Below are 25383 nucleotides of genomic sequence, written 5' to 3'. Positions count from 1 at the left end.
TATAAGGAGCAGAGATAGGAAAGAGAGAAAAATTCCATGGAAAATATAAACACAACCAGTCAGATGCTTGCTTGGTGTAAACTTCATCAACTTCAACAGACTTACATCATGGAAGAATCTGACTCAGTATAGACAAGGAATACAAGCTATACATTGCACCATCCTAGTTCTGGGAGACAGGTGACTTCTTCTGTAGGTAAAAACATGTTTTGGCTGTTTTCTAAAACGGAATCATCCTTGAAAAGCCCAGGAGTTTAAAAAGGTATGCAAATTTGAACTAGTTTTGTGAACATCAGTTTACTAGCCATCAAATTCTATAAGATCTGCCTAGCCTTACTTCTGAATGTCACTTGCTTTAGTTTTTATAATGATCTTGCTAAAAAACAACAACGGTATTTGTATTTCCAGCCTCTATGTTCCAAGGTCTTCCAGTTTCAACCATCTAAATTAAGGTTTCTACACTATGGTCATCGCCATCAGCTTTCATCAAGGCACCTTGAAGCATCCGTACTATTTAGGGTGACCAGATGTCCCGATTTTATAGGGCCAATCCCAGTTCTGCGGTCTTTTTCTTATATAGGCTCCTATTACCCCCCACCCCCATCTCGATTTTTCACATGTGCTGTCTGGTCACCCTAGTACTATTGGGGTGTTGAGGCTAAAGAACAAACTGAGAGGGATACATCCCCTTTGCTGTCTTCCTGTCTGGAACTATCTTTGTGAGTTCCCAGAAAGTGAAGTATCCCTTAGTGGAAGAAAATCTATAATCCAACATGGCTGCTAATTCTGGAGATAATCCTCGAGTGGGAGCTGTACAAACCAGACATCTACTTCCTTGAATTACTTCCTGCTCTTACCTGCCTTCCTTATGACACAAGAGGTGGATGCTGTACCCAGGGAGCTGCTGGCTGCACATGTGTAAATACCAAAATCCTCGGCCGTAACCACCAATATGGTTAAAAGCTGAAAGTTTTTGAGTGTGGCTGAGATCAGTATCCTACTGCTGCTGCGAATGGGCACCCCATCTATAAGGCAGAAGGAAGAAGTCCTTTAATTCTATTGATATGGCTAAAAGTCCCTTCTTTTCCAGGGAGAAGACTCCCCTAAATCCATTCCCTTTAACCTTCTCCTGGAATTTAGATTCCCAATAATATTTATTGTGCTATAACTCTAGACCCTATTATTAAATTGTCCCAAGTCATCAAATGAGAGTTTACGTCACCTCTGAACCAGTCAACGTGCAGAGGGAAATTGGCAGACGTTTGGCAGGACAGAGTCACAGACTGCCCAAGGGCAACATCCTGATCCGTGAGCTCTTCTACAAAAGAAGGTGCTGAAAGAAAGAGGGAAAGCAGCATTTCAGACAGATTAAGACAACTACATATGTAAATCACAACAAGCAACATACCAGACAGCATCTTTAATCAGACTGGCTATCAAGGAGCGCCAGTGGGAGAAAAAACAAACATGTTTCATGCTCTTGTGCTCAGTATGCCGTCCTCCGCTTTTTAGGCCCCAATGACCACACAGTAATGCGGCAGATCAAAAAAAAGGTCCTGCACACCATCCAGTCTCTTTTCACTGTGTGCCGGCCCAGACCCTGGGAAGGGACGTTACATTATCAGCAAGCTGCCTAGAGAAGACCCAATAACTTCAGAAGGTAACACAAATATATTAGCGATATGCAGCATACTTTTTCTTTAGTAAGTGTAGCACTTGTAATCAGTTCAACAGCTCTTCGGAAGTATGTTATCGCTTTGAAAGGACAGTGATGGGTGCTCTAGAAATTAGCTGATGATAGATAGACAGACAGATAGACCGATAGATAAGGAAGTCCTCTCTTTATCCTGTCATCAGCTATACTATACGCAGCAATAGCGAAAGTTTCCTCCCTATAGCCTTGCTAAACGTCTCAGGAGACAATTAATGTTAGCCTTCTAGCTGAACTAGAGAACAAGCTAAAAGAGCCAAGAGGGGCTACTGAAGGTCTGAATGTTCATGAAGTCCAATGAAGGAACTAGAAACTCCTATGACTATGCTTATTTAAGTCCTGAATTTACCCTACCCAGCTTGGAGGAACATTCTGAGTGGCACCTGACCACCACCTTGCCACTTCCAAAATACTGTGCGATTTAAAAGCTCCTAAACAATTCACAGATGAAAAGGCACATCAGGTCCCTCTGAATCCCTTCTTTAGAAACATAATTTTTGTGGCATTTATGGTATTCTTGTCCTGTAGTCCACAACCAAACAAACCTTCCATCGGTTTCAACGGCAGTCTTGCCTGAGTAAGGAAAACTGGATTTGGGCCTAGATTTGTAGACATATATTCTGCAAAAGGATATTTAACATTAAATGCCATTTTGTTCTGAAAAGTGTTAATCTAAAAAAGCTCTGGAAATCATGGCAGTTATTTTTTCCACCAAAAACAATGGTTTTGCATTTCAGGTCAAGACCTTTACTTAAAGCATCTGAAAGCCCCGCAAGGTGATGGAGTTGTGGCAAAGATGGAACAAAGAGAACTGGAATTCCAGCTAGCGTGTGTAAATTACCAAGGTTTTCCTCTACACAATTCTTAGGAATCATGCAAGCTACATCCCTCTCAGCTTCTCAGATACTAGCCTGGTGCAATTATATTCCTCTGTGATATTTCACAATAAAACTAACTGCTAACTCATGCCATAAAGGTACCTTTCTCCTTTGTTTTGAGGCTTGATAATTTCATAGATTCTAAGGCCAAAACAGACCATTGTGATCATTTGATCTGACCTCCAGTATAATACAGGCCATAAGAACTTCCCCAAAATAATTAATAGAGCAGATCTTTTAGAAAACATCCAGTTTTGATTTAAAAAGGTTAGTGATTGAGAATCCACCATGACCCTTTGTGTGTTGTTCCAATGGTTAATTACTCCCAATTTTAAAAATATATGTTTTATCTCCACTCTGAATTTGTCTAGCTTCAACTTCCAGACATTGAATCACTTTCTCTCTCTCTCTCTCTCTCTCTCTCTCTGCTAGACTGAAGAGCCCATTTATTAAATATTTGCTCCCCAGGTAGGTACTTATAGACTATGATCAAGCCACCCCTTAACCTTCTCTTTGTTAAGCTAAATAGATTGAGTTCCTTGAGTCTATCACTATAAGGAATGTTTGCTAATCCTTTAAGCATCCTTATGGCTCTTCTCTGAACCCTCTCCAATTTATGAACATGCTGCTTGAATTGCGGGTACCAGAACTGGACACAGTATTCCAGCAGCAATCGCAGCAGTGCCAAACAGATATAAAATAACCTCTCTACTCCTACTCAAGATTTCTCTGTCTCTGCATCCTGGGATCACAGAATATCAGGATTGGAAGGGACCTCAGGAGGTCATCTAGTCCAACCCCCCTGCTCAAAGCAGGGCCAATCCCCAGACAGATTTTTGCCTCAAATCCCTCAAGGATTGAACTTACAACCCTGGGTTTAGCAGGCCAATGCTCAAACCACTGAGCTATCCCTCTCCCCATGGCATGGCATTAGCTCTTTTAGCCACAGCATTGAACTGGGAGCTCATGTTCTCAGAATGAAGGGAACGGATGGATGGATCAATGAAGTCCTGATTTTCTGTTTTAATATCCTGCAGCCCCATTTAGAGACTCTCTTTCTCTTTTTATACTCACTTCCCTCCTTCTCAATGCCTGTTTCCAAGAATTTAATGGTAGAAGCCAGTCTACTAAATTAATGACATTTTAATTGCAGCATATAATTACAGTCTATTATCTGTGGTTCATGTGATTAGTTTAGCAGTAAAAATGCCATGGGGTTCTTAGTAATGAATTGTCAGTTAATACCAAAAGTCATGGCAAGTTTAATAAAAGGTCCTGGGGCTAGGATGATACTAAACTGTATTTGGGCAGATGACCTGTGTCAGAAAGACACATTATTTGGCACAACCTAGGTGCCGGAAAATCGAGAGTATAGACAGATTCTAGTCTCCGGATTCTGGTTTCATTGATATAGGTATAAATCTGGAGTAATTCCGCTGACTTCAGTGTAGTCACTCCTCATTTACATCACCATCACTAAGTTCAGAATTGTGCCCCATGTTTTACATTCAGGGCTAGGAGACAATACTAAATATTATACTGAAATAAAACACTAAGCCACAGAGGATGGAGGGAACTCCACTAGACAGTACAGCTGGATCCTATTCCTGTTGATGTCCCTGGGTATTTTGCCACTGGGATCAGGATATGGAGGATTACTCCTTTAGGTAAGTGGAGCGGCTGATGCTATTTCATGCTTAAACCTAGCTTTTAAATTGCATCTGCACTTGATTATTGCACACAAGTCAAATGTATAAACTGATGAATATAAGAAGTGTGGAGGGGAAAGAGGAGAGAGAAGGGGTAACAGAGCCCAATTATTCTGTTAGGCCCATTTACACCCGCTGTGAGATTTTTACCTTCCCTTTGCTCTGGTTCAGGGGCTGGCTTTCCTTTTAGGATTCTTGAAATATGGGCAACAGAAGCTTTTACTTTCTTCTTCAGAGTCTGCTCTACTGACTGCTCCATTGAGTGTGATCTGCCATAGGGTTTAAAGAGTCCTGATCTGCTGTGTGTGGAGCTTCTCTGCTTACCACCTGAGTCCTTTTGGAAGCCATACATTGGCTGGGATTCAATTGTCACATGGCCCTCAGCTCCTTTCCCCATTGGTGGCTCGGAACCTTTCGCCAGCCTTTGAAGGGGTTGCCTTACATCTTCGGAAATGTTCAGTAGGTTTTGTCTGTTTTCCCCTGTCGTGGTATCTTGTGAGTTATCTGCAGGGGATTTAATGTCCTCTCTAATGCACAGTCTTTTATACTGATGCAAATGTTCTTTAGTTGCAGGAGGTAATTTTACCTTTTCACTGAAGGGCATAAATCTTTTACTGGTTGGTTTGGGTGGCGGCTTCTTGACATTCATAAATTCAAATGGAAAATATACAATGTCGTAGAGATCTGACAGGTTCAAATATGCAGGCTCTACCTCAGATATATCAAATTTTGAAGTCCCACTGCTAGTGCTAGGCATCTCTTCTGAGAGGTCTTTAATCTTCACTAAGGAAACTTCAGAGTGTTTGTCAGGTTCCTTGCAATCAGAGCTATGACTAGATCTTTTTCCAGAACCTGAATTATCAGACGGGGATATGCTTGCTTTGCTGGAACTAGTGCTTTTGATTGCTAAATCCTCTAGATGTTCACATTCATGAGAAGCCACCTTTTCCTCCTCAGTGACTACACTCAACAGGGCTGGCATACTCAACTTATCTTCCGCTGCAGGAATTGGTGCAGCTGATTCTGCAAGATCAGCCCGGTAAATGCCCTCATCTCTTTTACTCTGTGACACAAAATGAGTGGGATGTCCGGCGGCTGCGTGGTCAGCTGGACCTTGGTAGAACATCTCTTTTGGAGGGGAGAAATGCTTTTCACATCCCTCTTGAGTAGAAACGGACTTTGCCAAAACATTCATATCTTCAGACAGACAAACCATCTCTTCAACCAAATCCTCCAGGACAGCAGACTCTGCCTTGCTGTAAACAGAAGGCTTCTTATGTGAATGTTTCTGGCTTTCACCCTCACCAAGTGAAACAGAGGAAGTCTCTAGAATAGCTAGGTTTTCACTCTCTGAGTCCGCAGATTTCACCTCACTGCAAACTGAAGGCTCCTGAGGTGACTGTTCCTGGCTGTCACTCTCATAGACTGGAAGTGAGGCAGTTTCTCGTTGTGGAATTGTGAGAATAAATAGGCTTTCGCCCTGGAGAACAGCAGACTCCACCTTAATGTAAACAGAAGGCACCTGACAGGAATGTTCCTGCCTTTCACGGTCACAGTCTGAGTCTGAAACTGGGGCACTTTCTGGTGGTGGTGTTAGTCTCATTGGATGTTTGCCCTCCAGAACAGTGGAGGCTGTGCCCAAGTAATCAGAAAGCTTCTGATGTAAGCTTCCCTGGGTTTCACCCTGGCAGACTGAAAGTGGAGCAGTTTCTGGTTGTGGAGCTGTTAAAATACTTGGGCTTTCACCCTTATAAGCTGGAATTTGGGCAGTCTCTAGGATAATTGGACTTTCACCCTGTAGATCAGCAGACTCTGTAGCACTGTGAACAGAAGGTTTTAGCTGCTGATGTGCATGTTCTCTTCTTTCACTCTTCTGGGCTGATATTGGGGCTCTCTCTGATTCAGGAACAATCAAAATGGAGCTTTCACCCTGTAGAAGTGTGAACTCTGCACCACTAGGCTTTGGCGAAAGCTTTAAATGCTCCTCACTTTCACATGTGTGAGCCAACACTGGGGCTGTGTCCGGGTGCTGAGCAGTTAGAATCAGGCTTTCACCTTCCAGACCAGATGGCTCCACATCAATGTCAATGGAAAGTTTTGTCTTTTGATGTAAATGCCCCTCACTTTCACCTTGGTGGGCTGACACTGGGATCTTCTGTGGTTGAGCAGCTAGACCCTGGCATCCTTCATCACCACACTGTGCAGAAGGGACTGGCTGTTCTTCTGAACTACCTTTCCTTGAGTCCTCCTCCATCGAGTGCTCCTCAGGCCAAACCTTGCCAGAGTCAGTAGATATTCCATGCTGATTAACTAGTCCCGCATAACTCCCCTGTGAAGTTATATCACAGTCTTCTTCCAGAATGTCTTGCTCCTTGGCTAAACTTATGGCTCTTAGTCTGTAATCATCCAATGAACGGCTTCTGCTTGACACCTGGAAGGTGTGACGTGACGGTTTCCTAGCAGCATCAAAGGAAGCCGATTTCATCAGAGGGCCTGTCACACCTTCTCTGCTTTTTCCATATACTTCATCACCAGACATTCCTTCTTCTTCCTCCTCCTCCTCTTCTTTCAATTCAAACTGTTCTAGAAGGGGTTCCCGTAGACCACTCAAGGGTATCTTTAAATACCCTGATTTCCTGAAGGCCCTTCTTGTTCTGTCAAGGTGACTCCTGTAGTCTCTGCCTGGTGAGACAGGTAGACGTGTAGGAGCCTCGGACGCTTGGCTGTAGAATGTGCTTTTAATTACACTCTCTCTGGGGACACACAAAGGTGGTTTCTCCATTGTATCTCCAGCCTTTACGATTCTGTCTTTGTCAGGTAATAATGTGCCTGTTTTTTCTTTTGGCAGTGCCAAATCCAATGTATCTAAGGTGGCTGCCTTCGCCAATGAAGGCTGCTCTGCATCACTCTCTTGGGACTGATCTGCTCTTTCATCTTTGAGTTCTGAGCTGACAGCCTCTGCTTTCTGAGCAAAGTCATCTGCCATTAGTACTTTGCTTTCTGTAGGTGACTTATCACTCAGCTCACTTTTCACTAAAGCATACTTCCGTCTCGTGGGTTTTACTGGAGGCACCAAGACCTTGGAATGTTTCTCTTCTGATGCATAACTTGGAGGTTCTTGATAACTCGGTGCATCAAACACAGACAAGTGAAGTTCTGGTGTGGAGCCAAAGTGCCTTCTCCTGGGGAAGGATGCATTCTCATTGTCTGAAGAGGAGCCAGTAGTAGTGGAAGAACTACTTTCTTCAACCAGGTGTCGGGAGATGCCCAGCGATGTGTTTTTGTGAGTTCTCTGTAGGATTTCTGGAATGGATCTCATTACCAGTATAGATTTATAGCACATGAGAGAACGCTGAAAAAGGAAAAAAAATATATAACATAACCAAAAAGCAACGTCGTGATGAGAGTTGTACAAACATGCACAGCAAGAATTACACTATATATCCTCAGAAACATAACACACATAAGAGCTGCACAGCACATTGGCATGATTTCTTTCTATACAATATGTTTTGACAGATTCATTCCGGGCTGAACTCTCCTCTCATTCACTGAGTTCAGTGGAGGTATTGCTAACTTACACCTGTGTGGGTGGAGAAGCAGGCTGCTGGTTGATATTTTCAAAGCAGTGCAGGGGATTTAGCCATAGGTCCCTTATTTCTATTGTTTCAATGAGTTTCTTAATTAAACATATTAGGCCAGAGCCTTAGGTGAAGTAAAATGGTGTAACTCCACTGTAATCAGTAGAGCTCCACTGACGTATATCAGCAGAGACGCCGGATCCCCGTGTGCTCCATTATGTTATTATGTACTTCATTGTTTCTTTGGGAACGCTTTTGTTTCTGTATCGCTATTGATTGTAGACCTTAAACTGAATAAAACATTTAAATACATGTAAATTCCCATATTCCACATGTGTTATATAACACAAAGGGGCATGGGGAATGGCCCAAAGTTCAAAGACCGATTATCAGAGGTTTCCGCTAACAATAATAAGCACCCACATAGTACTTTTCATCTACAAGGTGCTTTACACATAGCAGCTAATGAGCTTATCACAACATACCCTGGAGATAGGCAGCGTTATTCAATTTATGCAAAAGGAATAAGTGAGGCTAGGAGGTAAAGAACTTGCTCCTACTGGCAGAATGCCTCAGACTCAGAGAGGAGATCAGCAATCAGACGTTCCTGAGTCCCAACCCCATCCTCACATCAATCTTCAGAATGTGGGTTCTAGCCCACTAAAGCTTATGCCCAAATACTTTTGTTTGGCCTGGTCCACACTACGCAGTTAAATCGATTTAACGCTGTACCCGTCCACACTACAACACACTTTAAATCGATTTTAAGGGCTCTTAAAATTGATTTCTGTACTCCTCCCTAACGACAGGAGTAACGCTAAAATCGATATTACTATATCGATTTAGAGTTAGTGTGGATGGAAATTGAAGTTATTGGCCTCATCATTTTACAGTACCTACCCACAGTGCACCGCTCCAGAAATCGACGCTAGCCTCGGACCATGGACGCACACCACTGAATTAATGTGCCCTAGTGTGGATGCATAAAATCGATTTTATAATATCAGTTTTATAAAACCAGTTTTAGTTATTTCGATTTTATGCTGTAGTGTAGACGTAGCCTTATGGTTGGTCCACACTACACAGTTAAATCGATTTAAACAGCGTTAAATCGATTTAACTCTGTACCTGTCCACACTACAAGGCACTTTAAATCGATTTTAAGGGCTCTTAAAATCGATTTCTGTACTCCTCCCCAATGAGAGGAGTAACCCTAAAATCGATATTACTATATCGATTTAGGGTAAGTGTGGATGGAAATCGAAGTTATTGGTCTCATTCCTTTAATGTAGCTACCCAGAGTGCACCGCTCCGGAAATCGATGGTAGCCTAGGACCATGGACGCACACCACTGAATTAATGTGCCCTAGTGTGGACGCATAAAATCGATTTTATAATATCGGTTTTATAAAACCGGTTTTAGTAATTTCGATTTTATGCTGTAGTGTAGACGTGGCCTCAGTCTCTAAGCCCACGTCCAGACTACAGCCTAAAATCAATGTGCTTAAAATCGATTTTATAAAGCAGGTTTTATAAAATCGATTTTGTGCATCCACACTAGAGGTACTTACATCGATGTTGAGCGTCCATTTTCCCTGGCGTCCATCTTTTGCTTGAGCGTTGCACTCTGGGTACCTATCCCACAGTTCCTGCACGGGTCCCTGCCCTTTGGAATTATGGGTTACTAGCCCAGTGCATGATGGGATCAAAGTCCCCGTCCTGGGTGGTTCTGGGTACAGCTTCACCCCCGCCCTTCCTGTAAACGGCATACAGTCAGTTCGCGCTGGGTGGTTCGGGGAACGCGAGAGCAAACCGCGGCGAAGCTGGTCTCCTTCCCCGGTTTGCTCTCGCGTTCCCCGAACAAGCAGGTCTCCTTCCCTGCGGTTTGCTGGGTGGTTCGGGGAACGCGAGAGCAAACCGCGGCGAAGCTGGTCTCCTTCCCCGGTTTGCTCTCACGTTCCCCGAACAAGCAGGCCTCCTTCCCTGCGGTTTGCTGGGTGGTTCGGGGAACGCGAGAGCAAACCGCGGCGAAGCTGGTCTCCTTCCCCGGTTTGCTCTCGCGTTCCCCGAACAAGCAGGTCTCCTTCCCTGCGGTTTGCTGGGTGGTTCGGGGAACGCGAGAGCAAACCGCGGCGAAGCTGGTCTCCTTCCCCGGTTTGCTCTCGCGTTCCCCGAACAAGCAGGTCTCCTTCCCAGCGGTTTGCTGGGTGGTTCGGGGAACGCGAGAGCAAACCGCGGCGAAGCTGGTCTCCTTCCCCGGTTTGCTCTCGCGTTCCCCAAACAAGCAGGTCTCCTTCCCTGCAGTTTGCTGGGTGGTTCGGGGAACGCGAGAGCAAACCGCGGTGAAGCTGGTCTCCTTCCCCGGTTTGCTCTCGCGTTCCCCGAACAAGCAGGTCTCCTTCCCTGCAGTTTGCTGGGTGGTTCGGGGAACGCGAGAGCAAACCGCGGCGAAGCTGGTCTCCTTCCCCGGTTTGCTCTCGCGTTCCCCGAACAAGCAGGTCTCCTTCCCTGCGGTTTGCTGGGTGGTTCGGGGAACGCGAGAGCAAACCACGCTGTGCAAGCAGGAAATGGAATTTCAAAGTTCCCGGGGCTTTTCCTGTTTACCTGGCCAGCAGAAGAGTACCTTTACCTGTGTAGAGCGGCCACTAGAGCACTGTGGGATATGTCCCGGAGGCCATTAACTTCGATGTCCGTCCACACTATCATAAAATCGATTTTAAGAAATCGATTTTGGGGTTACTCCTCTCATTTAGATGGAGTTCCAAAATCGATTTTAGGGACCCTTAAAATCGATTTTATGCACTCTGTAGTGTGGACGGTTACAGCTTTAAATCAATTTAGAGCTCTTAAAATCGATTTAAAGCTCTAGTCTGGACCTGCCCTTAGGTGCCTAAGGACTCCTTGGTTTTTTTTGCTGATACAGACTCTGAAACCTGTCACTAAAATACAGGTATCCAAATTGTTGAGGTAAAATCCTGGCTTCAATGAAATCAGTGGCAAAACTCCCATGGATGTTTGTATGGGGATTTCACTCTTGGTCTTTGGTATAGAGTAATTAATAATAAGAGGAGATATATCGATCTCCTAGAACTGGAAGAGACCTTGAAAGGTCATTGAGTCCAGCCTCCTGCCTTTACTAGCAGGACCAAGTACTGATTTGTGCCCCAGATCCCAAAGTGGCCCCCTCTAGAACTGAACTCACCACGCTGGGTTTAGCAAGCCAATGCTCAAACCACTGAGCTATCCCTCCCCCTCATTTTGTGCATCAAAGCACAGAAAGTCTTTTTGTAGATTACGAGACAAGTCATCTAACATTCAGAAGTCATTGGTGACTCAGTGTCTTTACTCATTGTCCGGAAGCGGCTTCCCTCTTTCAGTGCCATGGGCTGGATCATGCCACAGAAGGCAGAACTCTGGTGAGAGCTGGAAGACCTGTATTTTTTCAGCCTGGATACCTTATTTTTGCCACATCCTTTTGTCACCTTTTCCCTGTGACTGTATTCCTTTCTCAGAGGCACACCAAAGAGACCTCGGCTGCACACCTGGCACTTGTGCTGCAGTCTCGAAGAGACCTTTTAAAAAAAATAGCTAGACAGAAAGAGCAAAATAGACTGAGGTCTGCTGACCTGCCACTTGCTTCGAGCCACAATGAACTTCAGCTGTTTTGTGTTAATAAAATGAGCTTCTTCTAGCGGGAGATTACGCTGTAAAAAAGAAGAATGAGGGAAAAAAACACTGGTCACAAAATCTCAATGACACTTTCAATGGCATTTGTTAAGATTTGGAAACACAAATATATAGGACTAAAAGAGGCCTCCTGGGTCATCAAATCCAGTCCTCTGCTATTGTAGGAAACCCCTTCCTATAATCCTGGTTAGATTTCACTCTCCAGGGGACACAGCATATTTTAATTCAAGGAAGAGTCCTGTTGTTTAACTGCAATTGGCCAAATCTTGAAATCCTTATTTAGTGTTGGCTCTGTCTCCCATTGTGGACCAATCTGAAGACATTTTGAACAAATTTCCAGTGAGACCAGAATCAGGCCCTCATCATATATATACACAGACACAGTATCAAGGACTGCAGGTTCCAAACCCAGGGTCACAGGGCGCTTAGCCTCTAGGCCTTGGCTACACTGGCACTTTACAGCGCTGCAACTTTCGCCCTCAGGGGTGTGAAAAAACACCCCCCTGAGCGCTGCAAGATACAGCGCTGTAAAGCCTCAGTGTAATCAGTGCCGCAGCGCTGGGAGCGCGGCTCCCAGTGCTGCAAGCTACACCCGTAGAGGATGTGGTTTACGTGCAGCGCTGGGAGAGAGCGCTCCGACCACACTCACACTTCAAAGCGCTGCAGCGGCAGCGCTTTGAAATTTCAAGTGTAGCTATACCCATAGAGAGAAACACAGTTGCTAGCTGACTGGGAGAGAGATTGGGTAAAATCCAAATAAACTTACCAAGAACCAGTCATGTGAGAGACATTCCAAAGCACTAGGTCTGGCTCTGATGATAGAAGAGATACACATTTCAGCTGTCATCATCAGCATGACAAACTCAAAGGGATGTAGCTTCCTTGCAGATCAAGTGCCACCCAGATGGCTCTCTAGCTAGGGCCTTAAGACAGCTGAGCTGGAAGTCACTTTAAACAATACCAGCAACAATGCCCTTTACCAGCCAGGTTCTGTTATGGGGCAGTAAAGCCAAACAGCCAACCAGAATGATCCCTTTTAAGCCATTTTTTTCTCCTAAACAGTAAAACACGTCTTCTCTTTCAACCTATAGTATGTTTCCCAATGCTCAGACTTCCCGCAGGTCCCTCAAGTCAGGGACCATGGAAGTTACCACAGCATTCTACAGGGCCTGCACTGCCTTCCTTCATGATACCAAAGGGGAAGGCCGCGTTTCATGGGTTTACACTGCACCTGACTCAAGTCTCTGCAGTTCAGTCTTTGCCAAAACAGAAATGACTGACTTGTTTCTAATAAGGAAGGCTGCATTACAGGTCACAGAGGGCGCTTTTAACAGTGGTTAGTCTTCCACACTGGTAGCTATTTGGGATCAGGCCCTCTCAGAAGTCCAGAGAGGCCTGGGCCACTTCCAGCTTTTGAGGTCCCTCACCATAATAAAAATAAAAAATGATGACACATGAAAACAAAATAAGGCACCAAAAAAAGCGTGAGACATAATTTGAAGGGTTTTTTTATTTAACAAATGCTTTTCTAACCTTTTTCTTTGCAAAAAAAGTATGTCTTTTACCAAATCACGTCTCTTATTTGCTTAAATGTGCAGCTCTAAGCTGAGAGTGTGTGTCACATTTTGCATAAAAACAAGTTGCAAAACTTATCAAATGCCAAAAAATTAACAAGTGTCTAAATATGAAGCCTCCTTTGAGCTTGAGGCCCAGGTTAAATGGCCCTCCTGGCCCTCCTCTGACTGGCCCTGTTCGGGATAAGCCTAAACTATGGAGGCACCAGTCATGCAGAGCAGAAAATGAAGCTCCCAGTTTCTAGTCTTCTCTCATGCTTGGAACATTATTATTATTTAGCTGCGTTCCAGAACAACCTAATTAACGTGGTATGCTATTCTATTTAGGTTCTTATATTGCCGTCGTCACCATAGTAACCAGCTTCTCTTTCAAACAATTTCTGAACACCCACCTGTGTAATAACATCAAGACACATTGCTCACTCGATATACACATTCTTATCTTTCGATTATAAACTCTTCAGGGTAGTTTTCTGGTGACTATATAAATATGGATTTGAACCCAGCTGCCTTCAGAGGTGAAAGGCTGATATACTAACTGACCATACCAACTTGTCCAACTTTTGTACTTCTCACAGCAAAGGTAGGTCTGATTGGCTGAGAATTGGCAGCTCATCCCACAAACATCTGGTACAATATTTTTGGAAAACAATCGAAATGTACTCACTCAGGTGAGAGCTGTAAGATCTGTCTGATAAAATCTTTCGCTTCTTCACTTAGGTGAACAAAGTCAGGGATAGTCCATGAAACTGTCCCATTCTGGATATTTAGAAGGGTTGCTCTGTCATTTTCCCCAGCAAATGGAGACTTGCAGGTTAAGCTTATTGTATTAACATTATAAAATAAAAGGAGACATGATTTGTCAGAATTTGATTGCTGCTCAACCCTCCAAAAGCACAAATGCATGACAAAGCTTTTAAAATGGGAGGCAGATTCAAAATGAGAGACACACAGCACAAGTAATAATATTTGCACTTTGATAACATCCAGCCAAGGTTTGCAAAGCACTTTGCAAAATTATTGATCCCCATTTTACAGATAAGGCATCTGAAGAACAGAAAAATTAAAGGTTTGATTTTCAAAACCGCCGTTGCAACTTAGCTATGTAAACGTGGACCCATGCTTTTACATTAGGGAAGGCCAAAATATGTGTTCATAAGATTGTATGAAATACTTAACCCAAAGCTATGAACAGACAGTTACTGACTATAATATTCATAGAAGCTGTCAGCTCTTTGGAACAGGGACATCATCTTTAGAACTGAAAGTGCTTAGCATGCTGTTGGTAACATACACATTAAATAAATTACTACTTAACAATCATCACAGCCTCACTCTTTACTCACTCAAAACTCCTACTAAAGTCATTGGAAGTTTTACCTGAGTCAGGATTAAGGAAAGCTAAATAGGACCCTTAAAGCAGATTGTTTACCTTAAATAGCTGATGACTCCAGCAGCCCTGAGAAGAAAAGAAACATACTTATATCAGACAGATGTTCTTGTTTCTCCCCCTACCTCACCATATAGCTTCCTTCATTTCAAGTGACAATAATCCAAATAACTGTACAATAGGATCCTCTTTACCTGCCCTGTAAGGATTAGCTTTTTAAAAGCAAATTCTAACTGTTCCTTTTTGCATTAGTCCTGATTTTTCTTTTAAACCCAAGCACAGGAAACAATTCTGCACAATTTATTTAAAGGTGACAGGAAGGATTTTTAAAAAATTAGGTTTGTGTGCATTTTTTTTTCTTTATTATGAATAAAGAAGAAATGTGTTAATTTTTATTTATTATTTTTTTACTGTAAATGTATCAGGAATGTCAATTCTGGCATTCCCTGGCTTTGCTGGACTACCTACCGGATGTCTCTTAAACACAGATTTTGTTGTATAGTTTCCCATTAGCGTTTAATACATTTTATCAAAAACAGAGAAAAATCAGAGTTCTTAACATTCTGGCTCAAGCCCCTTATCCTCTAAATTGCTCAACTTTCATTTTTAACTCTATGTTGTCTCTGTCATTGTACCAGTTCTGCAGAAAAGCACTGGTAGAAATTCCCCTACCATCCTTTTAAAAAAAAACAATGCTTCTTTATACTGCATAAATAGATTACAAGCCCAATTTCCTTACCTCTTCAAGCAATTAGCTAGATGTTGCATTGGAAATATTTTGTATATGATCAACACTGGATATTTCTACATATCAGACATTCAGTACTACACCACAACTTCAGCAGAACTGAGGATGCTTAGCAACTCACAAGATAAGGCCCTTCCACAGCAAAATTAAAATACATACATGTTTGAAATGTGTTTAACCCTCTACAGTACATGTTCTCAATGTATCAATCAATTCACCCTGACGCCCCAAAGTTATGTTGTTTGGTGCTATAACTTTTTTAAAAGCGACAATTTACCAAATATCAGATGCTTTTGATACCGGTGACTGAGAGATAATTTCTGGGGAGACAAACTCTGGAGACCCGTATTTGCTGTACTGAGGCTCAGATGGATTTATCTTTTGAGCGAACCCGAAGTCACAGATCTTAATGTCTTCTCTTTCAGGATAAACCATCAGGATATTTGGAGGCTAATGAATCAGAAAACATGGAGAAAGTTTATTTGCAAAAATAAGTAAATCTTTAATATATAGTCTGACTAAAGCACATCAGTCTCCTGACTTACAAGCTATAATGGCTAAGATAAGGTGGATTTTCCTTTGCGGGTTACCTTAATATCCAAGTGAAGTACATTATGGTCATGGAGATAGCTGAGTCCTTCCAAAAGTTGCTTGATGTATAATTTGACCTTAAAAATCAAAATCAGTTACAAAATATTTTCATTTGAATAGTACGGTGGGTCTACTTAAAATTTTAATTCACATTTCAGAGGGATTACCAATTCCAGAAATATTCTTTGTAAGTAATATGGGGAATACAGCTTGAACCAATTGTTAAGGCTGACTGGAAAACAATTCCATTTTGTGAAAAGTTTCTGGGTTTCAAAAGTTGTTTTCCTTCCAGTGCAGATTAAAAATGACACTTTTTGAAATTTTTCACAAAAAAAACCCCACAAGCCATATGAGAGAAAGCTCCAGCCACCCCAGAAGAGCCAAAAACCCAATGAAGGGGGAGGGATAGCTCAATGGTTTGAGCACTGGATTGCTAAACCCAGGGTTATGAGTTCAAACCTTGAGGGGGCCATTTAGGGATCTGGGGCAAAAATCTGTCTGGGGATTGGTCCTGCTTTTAGCAGGGGGTTAGACAAGATGACCTCCTGAGGTCCCTTCCAACCCTGATATTCTATGATTATGGTACTCAGAGAGAGTACATGAACCTCAGCCTTCCACATTGCAGATCAGTGTCCTAACCTCTCATCTACTGGCAATTCTGGAGTGGGACCTGGATATGGACCTATCCCCACCAGTGAAATTCCATTCTAGATCTGAGAAATGGAGATATCTAGTGAAAAAACTTCCAACCAGCTCTAATGGTACCACCTCTACAAAAAGGAATACACTTTTAAAGTGAGACTATTTTATGTGAAACCTACGGGGAACTAAACATTAGAACATGGAATTCAGACACAGCAGCTAAGGGTATGTCTACACAGCCCATTGCAACAAGCCTCCCAGCACAGGTTGGGCTACAGGGCTCATACTAGCTCTAAAAATAGCTGTGTAGCCAGCACTTTGTAGTTGCAGCTCCTTTTGGATCGTGGGCTCTGAAGCCAATCCCCATTTCCTAGGCTTACAAGTTTCTTGATCAAGGCTTGGGGGCTTGCTGGCATGGGCTGCACAGACATACCCTAAATGGTCCCTTCCACACCAGAGTTTTCCAGATATTCGGAAGCCTGAGCTTTACAAACAGAGATGCACTTAACAGGGGATATGAACACCCCCAAACTTTGGGGGAAATTCCAATTCAGATTTCAACATTACATCACAGGCCCTTATCTAACACAGTTAGTTTGGTTTGGTAGACCGGGAAAATACATTTTTAAGTAGCGTTAGAAAGCCATTTTTTAGACCAGGCACAGATCCTAATACGAGTAAAATTTCGCTATGGGTGGGGATTTAATATCCAGGCCCAGTGACAAGGTAGTTTAGCCTTGCCTCTACAGTTTTATCTGATGTTTCCTCTAAGACCTGAGAAAAATAAAAGCAGCCATTGAAATGTAGGAGACTTGTGTTCCAGAACAAGACAGACTACGGGGTTTTTATATTTTGAGCTAGAATGGACTGTAAAAATTCAGAGGATACCATCTCAGTTCTTGGCTTGAGGAGCACCAGGAGGTAAAGAAAAAAACAATCCCTAGTGAACATGAAATTATTACACATGTCAAAACACATGAAAGCTACATGATAGAAGTTGTGGTGTGGGAAAGTGGTAGTGTTACGGAGACAATATGTTCTTGGGTCTAACAAGGAAATATAAAATTTAGCTGAGCACATGTTTATCATCAAAAGCCCTCGGCTTCTCATTTTATTCTGTTGAGAAGCTATCGCTGGGAATGCAGGTTTCAGGGTGGGTACTTAATTCACTCTGGCTTGATGGATATCACATGTTTCTGAGATAGTTCCTATATTCAAAATGGATAGTATAAATAAAACGGCCATATTCTGTAGAACCAGAATGAATTTTGGAGTGCATCTATCGTACTTTGAAATTGTAAAATGAGAAGAAATTGGTACCTCTGCTTCAGTAACAACACTCTTCCTGAATAAACGGTCCAAGAGCTCCTCACTGGAGCACCTAGCAAGTACATTAAGGAACACAAAGACCATTGGTTTATTATCATCATTTACTAGCATTCTGCAACAAATACAATCTTTGATAATAAAAAAGAACAGATCCCAGAGGGCAGCATATCCTTGGTGATGTTAAATCCTCTCTCTTTGCCAGGAATTGTCTGAAGGTCTGTTATAAAAGTCAGGATGAGCGCTACCCTGACAGCTGGTGGTGAATTGTAGAGAGTGTGGAAAGAATTTCAGGAATTGCATTGGCATCCACCCCCACTTAGCATAACCCCACAGCAGCTTGGGATGGTGATTTTCACAGCTCTGGGATCCCTACTTTCTTTGTTATTGGGGCAGGAAAAAAAAGTTTGTCACCCTGATTGTGTGAATGGGGAGCTGTGAGGCTGCTTTGTGACAGAAATGACTCAACCTCAGTTGGGTGGTACTTGCTAAACATGGGACATGGGTTCCAAAACCCCAAGAATTGAGAGAGGTTGGGGACTGGTGTGTGTGTGCGCATGTGTGCCTACCCCTCCCTTTTGAGGGCCTGGAACACCAATTGCACATCCTCCTCTCTCCAATGTTAAAGAGTAGAGCTAATTTTTAATTCTGTTAGGAGTCTATCTAGAGACTGCTGAGCTGAATTCATGTTGGGCCAATGGTGCACCAGCACCAGGGCTCCCCTACTAAGAGCTGAAAGAGCTGAATTGAGATCATGGAGGGCTGTGTTAACTAGTGGGGGAGCCTGAAGACCTATTGTTAAGTGGCTGGCAGAGCACAGCAGTTTGCAGCGTGTTGGAGCAGCCCCTGGAACAGTGAGCGGAGTGAAGCGGTTTGCAGGGACAGCTGGAGGAGTGGCACAGCTGGTGTGGTGGAGCTGGTCATGGTGAAGGCTGCAGCAGAACTCCATGGAGAGGCGGAGCAGTTGGCCCTGGCCCAGGTAAGGTGCCCCTTAACACCCAGTGTGGACTTCCCTCCCCTTTCCACCCAGGCTGAGGGGGGTAACACTCTGCAGATAAACTCTTGAATTCTGGGGTGGCACTGACCAGAGACTTTTGGGTTGTTGGACTTTGGGGTGATTGGACTTAAGACCCTAAGGGGAAAAGGACATTGCCAAACATACCTGGGGTTGGGTTTTTTTTCCTGCCCCAATAACAAAGAAATTGGGGATCCCAGAGCTGTTAAAATCACCATCCCAAGCTGCTGTGGGGTTATGCTAAGAGCGGGGTGGATGCCAATGCAATTCCTGAAATTCTTTCCACACTCTCTACAGTTCACCACCAGCTGTCAGGGTAGCGCTCATCCTGACTCTGCTTACATAAAAAACCTCCAGTCCAGAAGGAGCTAGGGCAGTCCTCCTATGGGAAATGGTAAATTGAACCACTGAAAATCTTTGTTCCTTAAAAATTAAATGAAACCCATGGAATTAACAAGCTGCTTTGTGTTAAAATTCTCCGATTAGACATGTTGGTTGGTTGCTCCTCACCATCTTTCCTCTGTGCTTGCATACTGTCCATCTAGGCTATAATCCCATTGGGGCAGGAACCTCAGCTTTCACATATTTCAGTAAAGTGCTTTGGCACGATATAATCAATTAGTGCAAGAAGTATTTTTCTAAAACAGCTTTTTTTATTGTGAATCCACCCATCCTTTGTACTTATATGGCCCCCATTCCCATTGTATCTGGGCAGCTTACAATCTTTAATATGTTTATGTTGTGCAAATATGTCCCTTTATCTCAGATGAAAAATATAAATGGCTATATTCATATTGACATGGGTTTCCCTTAACTGGCCCTCCCAGCATTATCTGAGAAAAAGAAGGGAAGAAAAGGATACAACTCCAAAATCAGAACCAAGGTTTTCCTTGTTTCAAATTCATCCAGCAGCTGGGCGATTTTATCATGGGAGAGCGTGGCTAGGATGTCTCTCTCTTGATAGGACTGGGTTCTCGTTTTGCTTCGCAGAGGTATGAACTTGGCAGCACAGGATACTCTGTTCCCTTTATGCACAACCCGTTTCACAAAGCTGAAAGAGCCCCTGTACATAATCAAGAAATATACCACATTGAGGTTTTGCCCTGCATCATCCTGTATGTCAGATTCATGACGCTTGCATTCATTGTCTACCCCCATGCAATCCTCTCTCAAAGCCTCCCCTCCACATTCACCATAAACTCAGCCTAATGTAATGATCTGACTTTATTGTGTGTGAGATCATGTTTCCCTCTGCTGACTACCCCCCCAAAACTGAACAGCCTGCTATTCACTGCCAGTTAACAGTTACACCTTCAGTTCCAGTGTTAGGGGCATGTGCTGCAGGCGCCAGGTTCACTCTTGGTGGACAGACATGGTGTCTGTAGGTACACATTCACGGGTCTGCCACACCAAGATAATGCCAAAATAACGTATTTGGGACAAAATTCTGCCCTCCATTATAGCTGTACAGCCCCACTGAACTTAACAGGGTTGCACAAGTGTCAAAGCAAGTCAGTGGAATTGCACGGGTGTGACCAAAGGCAGAATTTGGCCTATCAACGCTGTTTTCTCTACACAGTAATACTTCACCCAACTTTGGGGTACACACTGAGAGTGTTTTATTGTCCCTTCCACCCTTTATTAAAAATCTCAGGGAACACCCTGCCACATGGAGCAGGGATGACAATCCCATCAACTCCCATGCTTTAGACATGTCAAAACTTTACAAAACTGGGCACTGTTCTGCCCTCAGTTACTTGGGTATAAACCCACTGAAGTCAATGGTATTCAAGTGAAATCCAATGCAGTTGCATGCATAGAAGTGAAGGAAAAATGCAGAGCAGTGAACTTATACTTCACTTGTGGAAACCACTGGGATCCCACAATACCAAAGACATGGAGTGAAATCCTGACTCCACTGAAGTCAATGGGAGTTTTGTCATTGACTGCATCGGGACTAGGATTTCAGCCATGGTTTTTACCATACTAACTACTGTATTGCAAAGTGGGCAAAAAGAAAAGGTGGGTCAAATTAAGTCCTGGCATAAGTGGGCTCAGCAAGAGAAGAAAGTCAACGAGAACTCTGCCCACTTGTGCCAAACCTGAATGCAGCCTGGATGCTTAACTAAAAATAGGAATGAATAAAACAAGATGTGAATAACAAAATAGGTGATAGCCTGGGGTGGTGCGCAGAATGTGTCAGGAAGGCCTCCACAATTCACTCAGGCCTCCTCTCAGAAGTTAGGTGGTCACCCCACACTCAGGTTTCACAGCTCCTCACACCATCATGTATTCTGCTTCATTTCTCCCATTAGCTGCATTATGCGAATTTTCCTGTGAGTGGAAGGGAAACACCTTCCCTGTCACAAGACTAGGATTAATACTGCTTCACGAACTGGCTACCCCATTTCCCCCTTGCCCCTTGAAGAAAAGCTGTCCCCCCCCTCCCCTTTCCACCGGGACGCCATGAGGAGTGAAAGCAGCAAAGAATCCTGTGGCACCTTATAGACTAACAGACGTTTTGGAGCATGAGCTTTCATGGGTGAATACCCACTTCGTCGGATGCATGTGGTGGAAATTTCCAGGGGCAGGTATATATATGCCGGCAAGCTAGAGATAATGAGGTAGTTCAGTCAGGGAGGATGAGGCCCTGTTCTAGCAGTTGAGGGGTGAAAACCAAGGGAAGAGAAACTGGTTTTGTAATTGGCAAGCCATTCACAGTCTTTGTTTAATCCTGAGCTGATGGTGTCAAATTTGCAGATGAACTGAAGCTCAGCAGTTTCTCTTTGAAGTCTGGTCCTGAAGTTTTTTTGCTGCAGGATGGCCACCTTAAGGTCTGCTATAGTGTGGCCAGGGAGGTTGAAGTGTTCTCCTACAGGTTTTTGTATATTGCCATTCCTAATATCTGATTTGTGTCCGTTTATCCTTTTCCGTAGCGACTGTCCAGTTTGGCCGATGTACATAGCAGAGGGGCATTGCTGGCATATGATGGCGTATATTACATTGGTGGACGTGCAGGTGAATGAACCGGTGATGGTGTGGCTGATCTGGTTAGGTCCTGTGATGGTGTCGCTGGTGTAGATATGTGGGCAGAGCTGGCATCGAGGTTTGTTGCATGAATTGGTTCCTGAGCTAAAGTTACTATGGTGCAGTGTGCAGTTACTGGTGAGAATATGTTTCAGGTTGGCAGGTTGCCTGTGGGCGAGGACTGGCCTGCCACCCAAGGCCTGTGAAAGTGAGGGATTATTGTCCAGGATGGGTTGTAGATCCCTGATGATGCATTGGAGAGGTTTTAGCTGGGGACTGTATGTGATGGCCAGTGGAGTCCTGTTGGTTTCTTTCTTGGGTTTGTCTTGCAGTAGGAGGCTTCTGGGTACACGTCTGGCTCTGTTGATCTGTTTCCTTATTTCCTCATGCGGGTATTCACCGGTTCATTCACCTGCACGTCCACCAATGTAATATACGCCATCATATGCCAGCAATGCCCCTCTGCTATGTACATCGGCCAAACTGGAAAGTCGCTACGGAAAAGGATAAAAAGGACACAAATCAGATATACCTGCCCCTGGAAATTTCCACCACATGCATCTGACGAAGTGGGTATTCACCCACGAAAGCTCATGCTCCAAAACGTCTGTTAGTCTATAAGGTGCCACAGGATTCTTTGCTGCTTTTACAGATCCAGACTAACACAGCTACCCCTCTGATACATGAGGAGTGAGATACCCAAGCTGCTCCTAATCTGGTATACTTCAACTGCAATGGAATGTGTCCTCCCTTTTTACTGCATATGCCCTCAAACGTCCATGTCTTGGAGACCCTCTTCATGGTCAAGTGAGGGATACAACTTCTTCAGGAGTGCAGTAGTCCTGGTTCCATGCTCTGGCCAGATAGCAGGGATAGAAGCCCCCTTCCTTAGAGTTTGTGGAGCCTGCCGACTTTAGATCAATAGTTCTCTACATCTTAAAAGAGATCAGACAGGCATTTATATATTCTCCTGCAAGGATGTTTTAAAAGTGAAAAATCACACTTACCTTCCTATCTCCTGCTTCACTTCATAGAAGGAATGGAGTTTTCTTCGGGTGCTCTGTTTCTTGGTCACTTGGTCTTTCTTGGCTTTGGAAACCAAAGAAAAAGTTAGTAGCAGTGTTCAGACAACACGGCCATGGCATAACATGCAAAACAATCATGCTGACAATGTTCTGCGGGAAATAATATGATCCATTTTTCTAAGCTTCTGTTTAGAATTAGGCTATTGAAGGTGTTTGGCACCATAAACATAGGGGCCCAGATTCTCAGCTGGTGTAAATAGCATATCTAGACAGTACACCACAAACCAAGTCTTAGAGTGGCTCCAGCTAGCGAGGTGCTAATAACCCTGGAATATGCCCCCAGAAGCCTAAGCATCAGACACAAGTCAGCACCCCACAATTGTGGATGTGGCCATATGGCCATGGGGAGCCAATACATCAAACCTAAGAAATGAAGTTACCCTCATGTACAACGAGCTCTGCTTTGCACAAGACCTCCCCTCCTGCATTTTTGGCAATGCAGGTATAGATGCCACCATCTTCTGGGGCAGCTTTGTCCAGGATCAAACAGTATGTTGTGTCTTCTTTCACTTGATGGATCCTGTTGCTGTCAGTCAACAAGGAATTATCCTGGAAAAATGTGACACTACTTCAGTATTAAAGTGTCAGGGTGAAATAGGTACTGGTACACTGCAAGGGTTTAGATCAGTGATACTCAGACCTCAGGAGCCAAATTAGCGATCAACATTACCCAAAAGAGCCATACTAGTGTGAATTCATTGTTTCATTTATTCTCTCTCATAGATATATATTTTATTCTCAAAGGAAATAAGTTAATAATTTAGTGCAAGTTGATAAATTAATCGGTTAATAACATACTAAAAGCATCCTGATTGGTCAATAACTTAGATTGGCTATAATTAAATCACACAGTGTTTTAATATCATGTGCTGCAAAGAGCTGCAGGAGACACATTAAAGAGCCTCTTGCGGCTGGAAAGCCTTAGTCTGAGTATCACCGATTTAGGTAGAACAACAGTAGTTAAAATGGAGATCTACTGTGCACTTAGAATATAGAAGTTGTTTATATTCCAGAGAAAATTTTCTATGCCCTGGTACTGATACTCTGTTTTCAATAGCAACTTGGACAGAGTAAACCCAGTGCAGATAAAATAAGAATGAACTCAAACCTTTGCCTAAAAATCTAAATCTGAAACCTTGTTTTAAAACTCCCAACTTCTTGGTTTTAGCCAAGACCAAAAGCAGAAATACCACAAAAAAAGTGGAGATCTCAGTATTGTCCATTCATTACCAAATAGTAATGGAAGTCTTATAATACAGGCTTTTTGTGTGAGATTTCCAGCTCAATTTCAAGACCAAAAAGTCAGGATAAGCAGGGGTTTAGTGGTTAGAGTAGAGGATTAGGAATCAAGACTCCTATGTTCTATTTCTTATTCTGACACTGGCTTCCTTTGTTCTCTTGGGCAAACTTCTTAATCTCCCTGTGTCTCTTTTCCCATTTGTAAAATGGGGATTCTTTTTACCTGATTCCTAGGGGTGCTGTGAGCCTTAATTAATAACTGCAAAGTTCTTGAGATCCCAAGATGAAGGGTGCAGTAGATGTATAAATTATTATCATTAACACAGTAAAAATCTGCTGTTGTGTGAGTCTTCTGGAAGCCTGTCAGCCATAGTCCAGCAATGTCAGCTGTATCTCCGTGACAATGGGAAGACGTTTCCTGTTTTGTACTACTGGTTCATTCTCAGTTAATAGCAATGACCTTTACAAGCCCACTTCTGACTCACAGGAGCTAGGAAGAAGCCTCCTCTATGGCCAGGTTATTCCATAATTGCCCAGTCCCACTGTGTGTCTTGCATCTTCCTCTGAAGCAGCTGTACTAGATGAGATGGAGCACTGGTCTGACCCAGCCCGGCAATTTCTATGTCCCTATATTTGTATTATTCCTTAATTGACTTAACAATCAGACGTTTTAACCTTGGAGGTTCATCACTTTGCCTGCAAATAAGACCAGCCATTCTCGGCCCAATGATAAATACAGGAGGCTATTTGAGCCTATTATGGCTGGGAAAAAAGTCCCTTATGGCCAATTGTTTTCTAACTTCTCCGTTATTTGTTAATTTCTCTTCACACCATTCCTTTCTGTGGCACTCATCCGCTATGGGAAATATCTTCTACCTACCTTATACCATGCAATAGTAGGCTGGGGATTTCCTTCAATAACTGCATGAAATTTGGCAAGCTCCCCAGACTGAACCTGCACATCCTCAATGGTCACTTGCATAAATGGCGGGCCTGGGGAGACAAAAGGGTTTACACTGCTTAAAAGAGAGCTCAGTTATGTTAGGATCAAGCTGGGGATCAGCAAGCGGGAGTTACGATTACGTTGTGTAAGCTGCTCAAAGTATTGCCAACCCAAGAGGCCCCCAAAGCCATGTGATTGGCTTAAAAACCACGAGGTTTAAAAAATAATACATCTGCA

At 43.3% G+C, this 25383-nt stretch overlaps 3 protein-coding genes across 52 annotated transcripts in view; 2 read left to right on the top strand and 1 right to left on the bottom strand.

Annotated features, from left to right (window-relative positions):
* Window positions 1-2673, top strand: part of LOC127045923 (uncharacterized) — a 40808-nt gene extending 38135 nt beyond the window's left edge. Inside the window, exons 6-7 of the mRNA XM_050942811.1 lie at window positions 1513-1660; window positions 2449-2673. Coding sequence (XP_050798768.1) covers window positions 1513-1637 — 125 coding nt within the window. The 3' untranslated portion in view covers window positions 1638-1660; window positions 2449-2673. The remainder of the gene's footprint in view (window positions 1-1512; window positions 1661-2448) is intronic.
* The window catches only part of LOC127045875 (5-beta-cholestane-3-alpha,7-alpha-diol 12-alpha-hydroxylase), a 331656-nt gene that overhangs the window by 35292 nt on the left and 270981 nt on the right, over window positions 1-25383 (top strand). The gene's annotated exons all lie outside the window — the stretch shown is intronic.
* OBSCN (obscurin, cytoskeletal calmodulin and titin-interacting RhoGEF) overlaps window positions 1-25383 on the bottom strand; it is a 301886-nt gene that overhangs the window by 16124 nt on the left and 260379 nt on the right. For all 50 annotated transcript variants that reach the window (XM_050942340.1, XM_050942350.1, XM_050942329.1 and 47 more), the window contains 14 exons: window positions 25084-25196; window positions 23345-23513; window positions 22887-22968; window positions 19715-19915; window positions 17832-17892; window positions 15869-15946; window positions 15556-15728; window positions 14573-14599; window positions 13808-13960; window positions 12333-12378; window positions 11506-11583; window positions 4449-7650; window positions 1223-1333; window positions 858-1025 (listed from right to left, as the gene is read on the bottom strand). In XM_050942340.1, coding sequence (XP_050798297.1) covers window positions 858-1025; window positions 1223-1333; window positions 4449-7650; window positions 11506-11583; window positions 12333-12378; window positions 13808-13960; window positions 14573-14599; window positions 15556-15728; window positions 15869-15946; window positions 17832-17892; window positions 19715-19915; window positions 22887-22968; window positions 23345-23513; window positions 25084-25196 — 4662 coding nt within the window. The remainder of the gene's footprint in view (window positions 1-857; window positions 1026-1222; window positions 1334-4448; window positions 7651-11505; window positions 11584-12332; window positions 12379-13807; window positions 13961-14572; window positions 14600-15555; window positions 15729-15868; window positions 15947-17831; window positions 17893-19714; window positions 19916-22886; window positions 22969-23344; window positions 23514-25083; window positions 25197-25383) is intronic.

The sequence above is a fragment of the Gopherus flavomarginatus genome, chromosome 2 (assembly GCF_025201925.1).
Source record: "Gopherus flavomarginatus isolate rGopFla2 chromosome 2, rGopFla2.mat.asm, whole genome shotgun sequence".
In the NCBI taxonomy this organism is placed as follows: Eukaryota; Metazoa; Chordata; order Testudines; family Testudinidae; genus Gopherus; species Gopherus flavomarginatus.
Note: the sequence above shows the minus strand (reverse complement) of the source record. Positions and strands in the feature narration are given on the sequence as shown.